General features: G+C 36.7%; 1 protein-coding gene across 2 annotated transcripts in view; it reads left to right on the top strand.

Annotated features, from left to right (window-relative positions):
- Positions 1-15,677, top strand: part of LOC111512224 (uncharacterized) — a 41,931-nt gene extending 26,254 nt beyond the window's left edge. The window contains exon 7 of one of the 2 annotated variants that reach the window (XM_074185273.1): positions 15,307-15,677. In XM_074185273.1, the coding sequence (XP_074041374.1) occupies positions 15,307-15,595 (289 nt within the window). In that variant the 3' untranslated portion in view covers positions 15,596-15,677. Of the gene's footprint in view, positions 1-10,508; positions 10,678-15,306 lie in introns of those variants that run through there. The other variant, XM_074185274.1, reaches the window with a different exon arrangement.
- The last annotated feature ends 53 nt before the right edge of the window (positions 15,678-15,730 follow it).

Raw genomic sequence — 15,730 nt, 5'->3', positions numbered from 1 at the left:
GAGGGTATGTTCTACGGTACCATGTATTTGCACCCATCGTCGTCAGACTTTCCTATCCGTCCAGTGTCCTGCCCGATTGACGTATGTCCTGTCTGAATCTGTGTTATATGCGAGTCTACATGCCTATTTCTCAGCCCGTACGAAGACCTCACTGATTTAATCAGTTTTTTCGTCCATTGGGCTACTGTATTTTTTCCACCCACTTCGTCTGCCACTCCATAAAAGTTGTATATTTCTTTGTTCTCTTCTTTCTTGCACTGCTCGTGTTTCCTTAAAAAAAACAGGTAGACCGGTATCTGACCCGCTATTACCTGCAGTCCTCAGGTTGATGCTGAATTGTACCCACATGTCGTCCTTGGCAGAATTTTCCTCTGGGCACTTTCCGGAATACTTCTATTCCCACCCACTCCGACTACCTTGTACCGCATGGGAGGTCCGTACAAGATAAGTTTTGAAGCAGTCTTATTAGCATAACCCTTCTGGCTTCTGATTTTTTGACCATCGCCCTCACGTGAACCCCAAAAATCCCTCGTTCATGGATTATTGATCCCAGATAACGAATACTCCTTTTCGGCGTAACTTTTGTCCTATCAGAAATCCTTACCCACCACTTTTCCTGGGAATCTTCAGCATGTTCTGGTAATTGTATCCCGAATACAGTGTGTTCCACAGCATGGTGCCAAGAACCGGTTCTTGTGAGACTCTCTGTTCTTTGCCACCGACTCGACGACTTGTCTAATCATCCTCCCCTTCCTGAAAACGTACTGCATGTCAGTCAGGCCTACGCCTTCTTCCAGACTCATTCAACCGTTTTCTAATCAAGCTCTCGTATCATTTTACTTGGACTAAACTCGCTGCAACCCGCTGCAAGTACCAAACATTCTCTAACAGGTATTGTAATAGGGGTCTATGAAGAGCCACCATTACCATTGCGTCAGTCTCATCGCTCTAGTGAAACTTGGAGGCATTGTCACTGTGTATACTTGAATAGTTTTCTTTCGGAAGGGGTGAATTTGTAGAAATGCTAATACTTGAAGATGAATTCTTCATTTATAGCTCTCAGGTGTAAGTAAGTGTTCAAACAGAACGTGCCTGTGCGAATAAACGTGGATGATATCCAGAAAATGCTTGAGTGAGAACCAAACCTACTGATAATTGTCCAGCATGTTTTCAAAACTCAAATTTAGACAAAGCTAAAATGGAGATAAGCAAATATCGCCATCAGAGCTGAATCAAACAGATGAATATCGCGAATATGAAGGACCAAGTTACAAACACAGAAATATTCTGAAACTTTTGTCAAGTGTCACTGTAATTGATTCACTTCATGAGTTATACTATCTTCTTCTAGTACATTTATCATTATTTCATGCAAATATGTGAGTTTATTATTTAATATCGTCCAAAAACATGAGTCAATCCCGTGAACATAACTATAGAGAAATGCGTTGTTGTTACAAAAACACGTTAAAAATCAATTTCAACATTACGCATTCTTTTACTTTGTTAGGATTGGTAGATAACTCAATACTGTAATGAAACAGTTCACGGTGCTAATTGAATTGAAAACTATTATAAACAAAAAAGTCGGTCATGAATAATCGTTTCGTTGGGCTTTCCAAAGCAAATTTTTCACATTGAATAATTCTGAAATGGACGGTTATATCAAAAACTTCAGAGACCCATAACAAGTTTTCAGAGAAAAACATTTTATACGCCCGCGTGCTTCTAGTCCCACACTCATATCCTTCCTCAACTTTTTGAATGGCAATTCTTATTCTGTAAAAATTTCAAATCATTCCAAGTTCATAAATCAAGTTATGAATATAGATTGCGTCGAAACTAAACCATGAATATTTGCCAACTTGGGATATCTATAAGACATCATTTCAGAGGATTTTCAAAATTATAAAAACGTGCCCTCTTGAAAACCTGTTGGAGATTTTTTATATTTTGTTTTTAATGTTTTTCAAGATTGATACAATTTTCTTGCGTTCAGAGCAATTCTCAATATTATTTTTCCACTCTGGGGCCTTATTTTCAAATCAGGTGAACTCTCGCATTGAGAGAAAAATCGGATATCGCCCTCTATTTCACTTTAAGAGAAGAGCGATATCTCATTTTTCTCTCAATGCGAGAGTTCACCTGATTCGAAAATACGGTCCCTAAAGTTGACATCTCAAAAACATGTTTTTGTAGCCTTCAGCAGTTCCTTTGAGATAGTGAATAACTTTGCCCAGGCTTTTCATTTGACATAAGGAAACTGAAAAAAAACTCATACAAATGAGTCATCAATTCGGAAATTTTCTTCCTCAAATAATAAATTGTTTAATGTGCTACGTTTCAAAGTGTGTTCTCAATTTTATCGAAGATTTTCAGCAAACGAATTGTATTTATTCAAAAATCACCGTCTTTCGATCGACCAAAGGAATGGTGGCAACATGTTTAGAGAAGCCGAGAAAACAAGCGTGGTTCGTGAACGAACATTTGTGGGATTCGATCATTCTCTGAATATCCAAACAGTGGATTGTTATACGTTTCTAGTTCATACGAAATTATCCACTTTTAGTCACCTATCATAATGTTGCCGTCGCGAGATAAATTTTTTGGCATTTCCCTAGACCAGTTCATCTATTCGTGAGCGTCCGTCACACCCTAAGGTTCATGCAGAAACTTCAATCATCTTTCTCACGGCATCGATATTTCGCCCGCCACTATAGATATACTATCTTTTATGGACACGTGTAAGGTCGAAATTCTGCAAAACAAGAGACTCATTCAATTTTTGTATTGCATTATTTGAAAGCAGGGCCGTCGCCATGGCAGGGATGGGGGGGAACCTCCCCCCCCCTGCTTTTTCGACTTGGGAAAAAGTTGGTAAAATTTGGGCCATGAAGACAAAAAAAAATAATAGTAAAACATGAATGAAAATTAAAAAAATAAAAATGAGAGAAAAGAAAAGGAGAGGTAATAAGAAGAGGGAAACAACCATGTGAAGGTTGGGATTTCCCAACATGCATAACTTGAAGAGAATTCTGAGTCGTTTGAAATCTTCAGAAAAGTTTAATTTCTCCCAAGTAAGAAAACAGTTCTGAACAGTCCACAAATTTTGAAGTAACAATTTTACAAAATTCCCAACTTTTCGCAATTTTTTCTACTTGGAAAAGTTGGGAAATTTCGGGCATAAGCATTCAGCCAATCTTTGGATGGCTAAGTAAGAAAATTAATATATTATAGTAGTAACTAATCCCTCGGCTTTCATTTCTTCGAAATTTGGGAAATTTTGCTGGTGGGGTTGGGAAAATAAGGATTTCCTCCCCCCCCCGGTTTTTCTTGTCGCTACGGCCCTGTTTGAAAGTTTATGTTTCAAATAGTACATCTGCAAAAAATCTGAATTTTCACTCTTTATCTTCTCCCTCAAATCAATAGTTGAATGTAGCGTTCACCGAAACGGGTCGTGGTTAAGCGTGACGTCACATCAGTCGATTTGGCGACAAGGACGTCCTGGCGAATAAGCGGAATTTGTTTGATGCAGCCGTAGAAATCAAGGTGTGTGTTGTTTATTGCATTGCGTCATCTAAAAATCTGCGTGAATATGAATTATGATAAGAATTCCTAAATACAAGAATTCTTTGGTAACTGCACCAGAAGAAATGTTTATTTCACTGCCCCGTAACTTAAAATCACGAAAGTTATGGCAGCGCGCTATGCGAAGGACCGACTTTGTATCGGCCAAGGGGACGCATTTTTATTGCGAAGATCATTTCAATATAAGTATGAATGATTAACAAAAAAATATTAGTAGGATATTTTGAAACAGATTTGAGCCGGTTCTAAGCTTCCCCCCACCACTATGACATATTCATTGCTTTTTTTTGTTGTTGTTTAGTGAAGTCAAGGTGATGTGACCTTGAAGTGTCTGGTGCATGGATCGTTCAGAATTTTTTTTCCGGTTCCAAGTCTCCCCTCACCACTATAACGTATTAATTGCTTTTTTTTGTTGTTTAGTGAAGTCAAGGCGATGTGACCTTGAAATGTCTGGTTCATGGATCGTTCAGATTTTTTTTTCATATGAGATTTTGTGTGTGTGTGTGTGTGTGAGAATGCACGGTACAGGGTTTCATCATGTGCTTGACTATGTACAAACATACGTCTACATACTTCGAAGATCCTCAAAGTAATGAATGTTCCATCGGTGTGAGCCCACCAAGTTAGTAGTGGTGTGACGTCACAGCAGCAGCAACTGTTCAACGGTAAGAGAGCAAGATGTTCACTCCACGACGTATGGCTGAGTAATGCGTATTCATCGGTCTGCCCTCACTTCTCTCTCGATGCAGTGAAGGATGTGACGTAACGTATCGCTCTAGCCGCGCTATCGATGGTGACACGCAGGCGGTCAAGGACTGTGCTAACGTCTACCTCTCCGAGAGCACAACGACCACTGCCTGTTCGTATCGACATCTGTTATCGCATCCAGTTGGGAGGTGGGCTTGGCTGTGACGTCAGGTATCTCTAGCAATGTGAACCTTTCACGGTTTCATGGTGGGGGTGACTCGCGCTGTTCAACATAAAAGAAATGCCTGGCACACTATGAAATCAGTAGACTAATATATCTGCAGCAGTAAGCAATTGGTAGAGTGTTATTCAGTTCGTAACAGAAGGAAGACGGTGAGTGTATTTTGCTGTTGGAAATTGTTCATATTTTCATACATATTTTCATCATGTCCGTTTCAAAAGTAGACTTCAAAAAAATCAATAATTTGATTGTACAGGAGGTTGAAATACTAGAGCAAAAGGCTTTATCATCATTACCAATTGATGAAGTATATATAATTAAGAATATATCAACTTATTATACAAGGTTTGGAAAATCAATCAACTTTGGAAGATATGAGCAATGATATATTATTTAAAACATAGCTACCAAAACGTATTTCGTTGCAATTCAGTGATGACGATATAATTTGTATCAACTCATCGGGTGGTAAATATACGATGGTGTATTTAGGTCAGAGCCCGCAAAGTTTTGCAGATATGAAAACGCGATCTCTAGTCAAATTTATTATGATTGAATAATAATAGTAATTATGTATAGTGAATTTCTTTTTGTTTTAATAATATTCATATATTAGATAATTTAGATGATAATTATATGGAAATATAAACATTACTAACTTAGTTGAATACACTCACTTTATAAGTACAAATAAAATGGGAATGTGAGTATTATATCATGGAAACAAGTTGGAGGTTGCTAATTGTTTTTTTTATTCGATTTCAGTTCCACCATTCAGAGATGTGGATGCAGTATGCAAGTCAAGATTGGATCGATGTTGTAGATCTCAAATCATCGGTTCAACATTTGTCGTCTAAATTGGAGGTGTTGGGTGATGGAGCTGAACATGAAAGCAATTATGATATGAGTGTATGCTATGATGAAAAACAAATCGAATTATGTCTTCATGATGCTGATAACTATCGGAGTGGCGCTGAAGCTTGTAACAAATTTTTGGATAATGAATTGGAATTGTGGCAACTTTGTGAGGTTATGATTGAACTCAACCTGAGAAGATTCCTGTATAGCCTCCAACCATACTTGCCAGAATGGATTATTCATCACTTTGAATTGAATGATGAAAATCGAGAGGAAATTGAAGATGGTTGCGAAAATGATGACTATGAGGAAGAAGTTATTTTAGATAGTCTGTATGTTCCTGTAAATAATAAATAATGTCAAATAATAAAACTTTGTATTATTTCCATGTTTTATTTATTTAAATCCCATTATATACAATAGAAAATGATTACAAAACAATAAAATATGATATATATATATATATATATATATATATATATATATATATAAATTAGGAAAAAAATTACAATACATGATATAAGTCAGTTACAAATGAAAAAAAAATCATAAAACAGTACATGATAGAGTGGAAAAATGAAATAGTACCAATAATTTAAAGAGTGTCAATATCTGCTGTGAACTGAACCATCCAATGCATTGTATGTTAAAACTGTATCATGCAAAATAAATGCATATACTTTAGTGTTGTCTGGAAACTTGGTCTTCCTCGTCTCAAACTCAATCTTTATATCAATAGTTGATGATTTTGTTGCATTCGGTTGATGGGAGCAATCGATGACGAATAGTGGATCTTCTCTGAATTGTACAATGTCCATCAGAGGTTCACTCATATCTTTATCATAATAACTTCGCTGGAAACTCTCCAAAGCATAATAAGCAGGAGCATCAAGTTTTTTATCGAAATTCAAATTCCAACGCTCAAATGGATAAACTTCAGAATTCAAGTATACTCGAATACTATTGATATCAGCAGTTGTGAATTTTGTAATATCCTGTGTTCTATCTTCAGATGTGGTAGTACTTTGGAATGCGATGATGACAAAACGAGGAGTTTCCAGAGCGTTAGTTGTTTTGATGGCCCATATGTCTGAAGAAGTCCCACGTAATGATGGTAGTTCATAGAGGTCCCATATGCCAACTTGATTTTGGCATTCCGACCGCTTTTGTTTATTCTACTCAAAAGTTTGAGCTTGTGTTTATCATCTGGTACAATATGTCTTATTTTCCATTCGATTTTATTTATTTCCAAATCAGCATTAACCTCACCTATATATGAGTTTTTAAATGATCGAGCGATAATCAAAATCAATTCCTGTTTGGCATTCAAGATACTTTTGTTGTAATCTTCAGCAAAACCCATCAAATATTTCAGTGGTAATTTTCCACTAAAAACGTGACTGTTTGTATCCAAGATATCTTGTTTCAATTGTGGAAGTCCCCAGCCAGATGTCAATAATGTGTTAGCATGTGATTGTCCAAATGATATCATGGTTTTCATTGTAGATGTTATCCCAGGTTTTCTAACAACAGCTACTTGTTCACCACCCATTTCGTAACGAATTTCATCAAAGAAAAATGCAATTGCATTATTCGAGAGAGCATGTTTTCGCTACATCTTTCGGGGTGAATTTACCTTCTATGTAAATGAAGCTCTCGGCAATATCTAGTATAACATCTTGATTATTGATTGCAATTCTAATTTCATCCGAATTCCTGAATAGCGGTGATCCGTAGGGCTTATATGTGTGCTCATGTAAACTTATGAGAGAATGATCGAGCAGTGGTTCATCGAATATATTCTTTTCACTGTTTGTTCCGAGCACCATTGTTATTTTCACACTTTCAATCCAATCGATTTCAAAAATTTAAGATCACTCACAGACAGAGCGCTATGTACTAACTTTTAGCATACACTTGTGAAATGAGCTTCTTTTTATGCACACTTTTCTTTTTGATAGTGCAGCTCGTTTTGGTTTGGGATTGTTCAATACGATTTTGTCTATTGCAAAATGAAACCCATAACAATAGTTATTCGATTTTCTTCAATTCAAAAATAATGAAAATCTCTTCTTCACTTCCAAAATCGATAAGGTTATTTTTTCATCCAAAATACTCACTGTAATGTTGTGAATCAATTGACGACCTTCTGGACTGACAGGCATATATATAATACTGTGTGGTTCTTTAGTAAGATTGTATCCAGGTTCAACATCAATATCGAATGAGAAAAGAATGTGGGATTCTTCACCATTTATATATATATATATTGCAATCTAAGCGGATAAGTCTCACAGTTGTAATGTTTATTGGTAATGAGGATTCATGTATCTGATTTGGTGGAAATATGCCATGAGCGAACCCCATCATTTCTGCTATCTGCTGAAGCACATTTCAATTCATTGTTGTACACAGCAGCAGCACATTTGAGACAATTTACACTTTTTGGAAGGTGTTGTATTGTAATAAGTATCATTTTTATTGATATCAATATTCACATCCTCTATATTACGAATACAACACATAGATTTTCGAGGTATAGGACCATCATTAACGTTTGAATCTGAATTTTGATTGGGGTGGTGTTCATAACAATATCTATGTTTCATTATATCGATGTCATCTTGTAGATGTTTGGGTAACTTTTCCCAAACATATGCAATCTCATGTGCAACACATGCAAGTATCACTTCCTTGGGCATATTTGCAAGCATCACTTTATCCATTTTTTTCAAGGTACCATATTTTGAAAACATTTTAAGCGAAAACCCCATTCCATTGATAGCCTCCCGATCCAATGGAACTCTGCACCCTGTATGTAGTAATCCGACGCTTGAAGGCTCTCTTTATAATTTGAACATCATCACTCAATTGTACACATGCTTTATTCTTATGTTGCAGACTTCTATTGTGAGGATTCACTTGAGTCAATGGAATCATCACATTACAACAATTACATGTGTACATAGGTGTTGCAGCGTCATCTAATCTCACTAGTTTCACTGATGGACCTCCTTGACAACTCTGGAGCTGATAACCAACATTCGCCCGCTTCTTAAATACCATAATCCACGTCGCCTGCGCGTCGCCGTCGAGAGTGAGGGTAGAGCCATGCGTTACGTCATAGCCATCGCCACATCGAGGGAGGTAAGGGCACATCGATGAATTCGCACTCCAAACGCCGTGGAGTGCACATCTAGCTCTTCTACCGTTGAACGGTTGCTGCTGGGGATAGAGCGATGCATTACGTCACAGCCTTCACTGCATCGAGAGAGAGGTGAGGGCAGACCGATGAATACGCATTACTCAGCCATACGTCGTGGAGTGAACATCTTGCTCTCTTACCGTTGAACGGTTGCTGCTGCTGTGACGTCACACCACTACTAACTTGGTGGACTCACACCGATGGAACATTCATTACTTGGAGGATCTTCGAAGTATGCAGACGTATGTTTGTACATAGACAAGCACATGATGAAACCCTGTACCGTGCATTCTCACACACACACACACACAAAATCTCATATGAAAAAAAAATCTGAACGATCCATGAACCAGACACTTCAAGGTCACATCGCCTTGACTTCACTAAACAACAAAAAAAAGCAATTAATACGTCATAGTGGTGAGGGGAGACTTAGAACCGGAAAAAAATTCTGAACGATCCATGCACCAGATACTTCAAGGTCACATCACCTTGACTTCACTAAACAACAACAAAAAAAGCAATTAATACATCATAGTGGTGGGGGGAGGCTTAGAGCTGGCTCAAATCTCCTACTATTATAGTTTACTCTAAGCACTACTTTAAATTTTAGATTGAAAAATATTTAGAAAATTACATGTATATCAAAACTATGACAGTGGGAAAAATTATACTGAAACCAGGCGTAATTCCGCATACATTTGAATACCAGATTGATAGACCGGCCCATACATCTAAAGCTCGACCGTTTGTGCAAAAAAAAGGAAAAACAAATTTTGTTAAATACGTGTAACGAAGATATCGCTGAAAATGAAAGCTTGTCTGAAGCAAGTACACAGGAAAATACCTTTGATGTTGGAATTCAGGTTAATAAACAGGTTTCTCGAAGATCAAAAGCTACACAGACCGCTGACGTAGCTGACGTGCAAAAACCCTCATATGGGAAGGTTGTCGTGGGTATCAAGGTGGGAATCTTGCAACTTGACTACCCGACTACCTCATTAACAGAGCATATGCTTAGTGCCTGCCCCGCTGGGGACCGAATCAGGTCTTTAGAGTTCGGCAGAGCCGTACTCTTACCATCTGACCTGAAATACCACTCACCATGTAAACTAATCGGCTCCGTTAAGAAGCTGGGTTTGTTTGGCCGAGTGAGAATAGGTGTGAGCCACAATAAACCTTTGCGGGTTGCGGTGGAGGGTCGAATAGACCCACTCACTTTGGACCTAACCTAACCTACACAGACCGCAAATATTATATACCACCGTAAAAAAATCGTTCTAAAGAAGTAGAAAATGAAGAAAATATTGAAAAAAAAGTACGACTAAGTTCCCCCGAGGACTGTGAAAGTTCGAGTACATCAGACCTACTTCTGTTAATACATCATCAGATTATACTTTGTCTGAGATATTTGTTCAAAACTGGAATTCCAAAAACAATATTGAGCGAAGATATATTTACGTCTTAGAGAAAAATCCGAAATCATACCTTGAAATCCCAAGGAAATCTTTATTTATTATAGAAATTTTGTCTCAAAAATGCCAGTTACCCAGAATTGATATATACATCACTTTGAAGAAAATTAAATTAAATTGGTCCTATGAAATTTTGACGGATAATTTTTGTTTAGCTGCTGCATCTGTATGTAATGCTTGAAAACATTCATTCAATGGAAAGCTATACTTAGAAGAGGTTAGGGAGAATCTGCCTATACCTTTTTACATCGTTATAATAACGTTCAGTACATTATTGATTGTTTTGAGACATCGATTCAAAAACCAAGTGACCCAGTTCTCCAGTCGTTATCATGGTCCGACAATAATAGTATGAAATTTTCAATATGTTGCACATCTGATGGTTTCATATCATTTATCTCTTTATCTCTAAAGCATTTGGATTTGCTGAAGCCTGGGCCTCATATAATTGCAGACCGAGAATTCAAGCACCTCGAGGAACAACTTCTGACCAGAGGGAACACATTGGTAAGACCTCCTTCTGTATCATCGACACAGAAATCTACAAAGCAAATCTAAAAATCAAAAAATCTACAAAGCAAGAAGTGAAAGGCAAAACGGGAAGCTAGTTAAATAATCCACGTGGAGAGAGTATTAATTAGAGTTCTGGAGTATGCCATTCTCCAGCCTTACGCCAATATCCACTCAAAATTGATTGATTGATTTGTATTCTCATTTTTTGTATTGGTACCAAAATCTGCATTTCATAAACATATTTCAGTTAAATATTCCCTTCAGCGTCAATATAATTGAGAAAACATTTTTCCGACATTGGACATTTTATTTCTACCACACATTCATCACTAAGCGCATCAGGTGATGCTCCTATCAGCGGTAAATCTTTGGATAGAAATATTCCTGCCCTCCGAAAACGTATATTGGTGCTACTAGCTAGCACTTCAAGAATGAAACTTTCAAGTTTTAAACCACGAGACATTGCAAAGGTCTGAAATACTTTGACCCTAAGAATTTTCTCAACTAAGACCCCATCTAAGGTTTTGCATCTACAGGTTTTGTAAGGCCATTTCGTAGGCTATCTATTGCCTAATTACGCAATCACTTTGCGTTCTAGTAATAACTTCTACATCTACGATCATCATCTGGTCCATTTAATTTTTACAAAATCTAAGTTTTCTGGATTTTTTTACATTGGTAGAACGAAACTCATTTACAAAAGAGTGGAGTGAAAGGCAGGAATACTTATTTTAGATATAATACCGCAATGAACTATTTTCGATTGTTCGACTCTTTGCTTCTGTAACACAATCTTCAAATATTGATTCATTAACTTCTTTGGTAATCTCGCTGCTTCCAAGATCAACTGACGTTATAAATTTTCTTCGTAGGAGTTGCACTTGCTAATACAGACCTTTTCCAGTAACATTCAGATTTCGTTCATGATGGTTCCTCGCTGCGTCGGTGTAACCACATCAGAAATGCAATGGCATGTTTGTATCCTCCCTCTGAAGCTGAAGAGTCATGAGATTTCACTTCCTTAAAACTTTTTACGTCAGTATCGATAGTGTGTAATAAGTTGGACATATTATTTTTCGTTAAATATTGACTACCAAAACAGATAGGTTTTCGTTGAAAAAGGGAAACTTTATCAGCTTTTAGTAATAACTTTAGGTCAACAAGAGCGAAGCCAATCAAAGGAAAAGTCGTTTAAATCAACTGCTCAATGTTTAAGAAATCTGATATTTCAGAACATTCAACCTCATCATTCATTTCATTATCATGACGTTAAGGGTCAAAATATATTATTCAGTCTGTATACCCATTTAGAATAACTGTCAATAATTACTTAAAAGTATAATAAATATCGAAATTTATTTTGTGAGTTCAAAGTTTTAACGACATGATAAAATTAAGGCATCCATTTGGGATAGTCTACATACCTCTTATTCGAGACAGAGAAAATATCAAAATAACCCTTGCAGTAACATCTATATATCAGTAGCAGGCTCACGACATTAGAAATATCGGAGACCAGTCGGGAATTCTTGCGGACTTATTCACTGGACATGTAGAGGACGTTAAGAGTACCAGTCTTGGAAACAATTTCAGACTTTCTGATTGGTGGGAATTTTTATGAGATTATTCGAATTACATCCCCTAACAGAGTTAAGGTGGAATTTTGTTAGGGAGAATTAAGTCGGGTGTGCGCGGACCCCAGGGTCGTTTGGGGGGCTCTTAACCGGGGCAGTTGTTCCCTTTGGGGAGGTTGCTGAGGACGCTATTGTAGGGACTGAGGTGCTAGGTGTTTCAAGACACTGGGTCGAATATTCGCAATTTATTTGGCTAGCTTACTTGAGGTAAAAGTCATGAGCGTACGAACTCAGAAGTAGGTTGATTGAACTTCCTACGAAGTTCTGAGTGAATTCTGGAGATACTAAGATAGTTCAGGGCACCGTTTTGCGAGGTGTTTCAGGATTGATAAATATTCGCGGTTTAGTTGAATTGAGGTAAAGGGAGTCGTGTGCGGAGATTTGGTGAATCCAGTTGAATTTCCTACAATAGCTGGAAATAATTCCAGAGGAAGTTTTAGAGTGAATTGAAATATTTCAAGTCACTGTTGAGAGAAGTTATGTTGGGTTTTGAAAGTATTCGCGGTTTGATTCAATTTAGTTGATTTAGAGAACATTTTTCAAGTTCCTGGTATGAGTTTGGTACAGTTTTGAGGAAAGGCTTTTGTTGGAGACTTCAGGAGAGTCCATCTACGTTGATTTGGTGGGCGTATTTGAAAACAATTCTGGTATATATGGTATATGTTATTGCATGCGTATGTGTTATATATATTTTCGAATTGGCACCTAGGGTATTTATGAAAATTTACCATATAGCTACGAGTCAGGTTCCCTTTTTCATTTTATTAAGTTATTATTAGGTATTTTTATAGTTTCTCCGAGTTGTATTTCATTTTGTTTTTATAGCAAATCTAGTAGAATTAAGGCAGGTCCTGAGTGATGTTATTTCAATTCTCAGAGGAATAATCCTGTCATTTTGTTTTAGTGGTTTTTTCATATTTATCATATGGTTAAAATTATTTTTATATTCTTTTATATTGCACCCAGTTCAAATAATGTTCAGTAAAACATATATAAACGAATAGTTTCAATATTATTTTGTTTAGGATGAACTCCAGTATTAATTTTTGTTAATTTTATTTCATCAATTGTTGATCCGCTTATTCGGCCGACTGTATTCATCAATAAAGTTGGTTTGTGAAAACTCTGCTAATATTATTTCATTCCCTCAAACCCCTAAAAGACCACGCATTCAAGCCGTGGCCGAATCCAGTCTCTGAGGATATAATTGGTGCCATAACCAAGCCATTGCTCTACGAAAATAGAAAGGTAAAAAATTCAACTGTTGGCCAAGTTGCCCACTGATTCTCAATCCGTGTGATCAGGACGTTTTTCAAACTTTTTCTGATCTGGTGGCAGCAACTCTCGCGCTACCAAACTGAATTAAAAAATAAATACCTTCGGCTGAACGATTCCATATACAGGGTGGTGTATTTTTCTGGTGTGAGTATAACTGATGGTATCATTATTTTATATATCATTAGTAGTACATAGGGATGGCCAATTCACACCCGACGGTCACATTTATTACAACTTCATGTAACGCTATGGTTTTTTGCATTTATTCTGTGTTCTGGAGTTACTTTAGCTTTTTTGTGACATAAGGAAGGTGCATTTTTTATTTGAACATATCCCACGGAATTGTCCCCATATTTTTGTCTTGCCAATCCAAAAAGATTTGATAGATAATTTTCATGCCACATAAAATATTTCTGTCATATCAATTGGGGTAATTTTTCAATACTCGTTACGTTATCAGTATTATCATTTATATGTTTATATCTTAAGTGTATACTGGTAATTAGGTGTTGCTTTCTTTCATGCACCTAACTGTCAAAGTTCGGGTTACACCAAGAATATTCGAAAAGTAACTTATATCTGATTTAACCGAAAGTGAACAAGAAAAAAAGAAATATTTCAATGTTAATACTTGACAGTTCAAGAATGTAACAACCTGTATACAATATGAGGGAATTCTAAAAAAGTTAACTTCATAACTGACAGCTTTTGTATTCAAAGTTTCTTTTTATAACTAAATATAAAAACGTTATAGCGATAGACATTTTAAGCGCCGCACCGTGCACAGCTATTCTAAATTACCATAGGCATAGAACAACAGCTACTAGTTGTTTACATCGACACTCTAGGAGAATATATGAATATTGAAATATTTTAGGTAAAACAACGCACCGTATTATTCCTCACTTACCTTCCCACTTTTACACCTCTCATTTCAGCACTTATGTAGTCCGAGTGATATAAAAATATTCCATCACCATGAAAATATCGACTTCAGGTGAATTACCCGAATCAGTTCTACTAAAGCTGTCTTCTAATGAACACATGATGGTCCCAACTTTTAAATTATTTTGAAAACGAAAGAAAACAAAAATACGTAACACATGGTGTTTTCAAACCAGCAAATAAAAGAAAATCCAATTATAGTCCCGGTTGGCACCACTCGAAGCTCTTCGCCTGGTCTGACGTCACGATGTTGCGCGGGCGATCTCACATTTTCAATTGATCTTGCTCAGTTATTAATTGGTATATAAACCGGAAAATTTTGTGGGATATTTGGGAGATGACTTACTTTCATAATATAAATATTTTTCAATCAAGAACTATATTAGACTGAATGAGCCCATTTTGAACAGCATGTTCTGATAGTGCGTCATTACCAAGATGACGGTTGAGTCCCAACCACCTTATTCTACCCAACAATCCTTCTGTTACGGATATCAGGAATTTTTACTCATCCATCTATGAAAAAGATGGGGTTCACCTTCAATAAAAATTAACGCCGACACTTTTGTCTTGTGCATGTAGAACGATGAGGAAATTTACGTTACTTGGAAAAGATTTTTCAAGAATGATATGGTTTCATTTAAAAAAGTTGAGTGGGCTGATGGGAAGAGTAGAACTACGAAAATCACGTAGGCGTGTGAATATGACTCCTAAAAATTTATGAATCTCGAGGATTTTTGATATTTTGATCCGTTTCGGAAATATTCAGGGCGAGAAGAATTCGTTGGGGAGCTCTGTGTACAAAAGTAATGAATTCTTAGTTATATCTGGACTATCGTTGGTACATATAAAATTATGGTGATGCTCTGAATTATTTTACAGGTTTTTCTTGTACAGCGTAGTTCGCCCTCTCACGGTTGGAATGGTGCAATTAGTATCCGATTACTTTTTCAAACCCCTACTGGCGACGCTTTTCAATGCTTGCATCCAACCTATTTTGATATTCATTTACAACATAGCGTCATCCCTTAGAGACTGCTGCGACCCGGTGGCAGAAGGAATAGGCTACTTCCTACGAGAAATTGCCTTCGTAGTGAGGTCCTTCAGAATAGTAGAGGTTAGAAATGGAAAATGTTCCGAAGTACCCTGTAAATGTGAAGGAGAAAAATAGAATACTCTAGGAGGATATGTGATAAAGTGTGTGAAATATTGTATATTTATTTACAAAAGTGGAATATATGATCACAATATTTTGTCCAGTAGTTTCAAATTGATTTTTGGCAAAAATAATAATAAATCAATTGAT

Source organism: Leptinotarsa decemlineata, unplaced genomic scaffold (assembly GCF_025532065.1).
Source record: "Leptinotarsa decemlineata unplaced genomic scaffold, Ldec_3_MD MMD2_tig00026369_RagTag_RagTag, whole genome shotgun sequence".
NCBI classification, from domain to species: Eukaryota; Metazoa; Arthropoda; class Insecta; order Coleoptera; family Chrysomelidae; genus Leptinotarsa; species Leptinotarsa decemlineata.
This window is presented reverse-complemented; position numbering and strand designations above follow the sequence as displayed.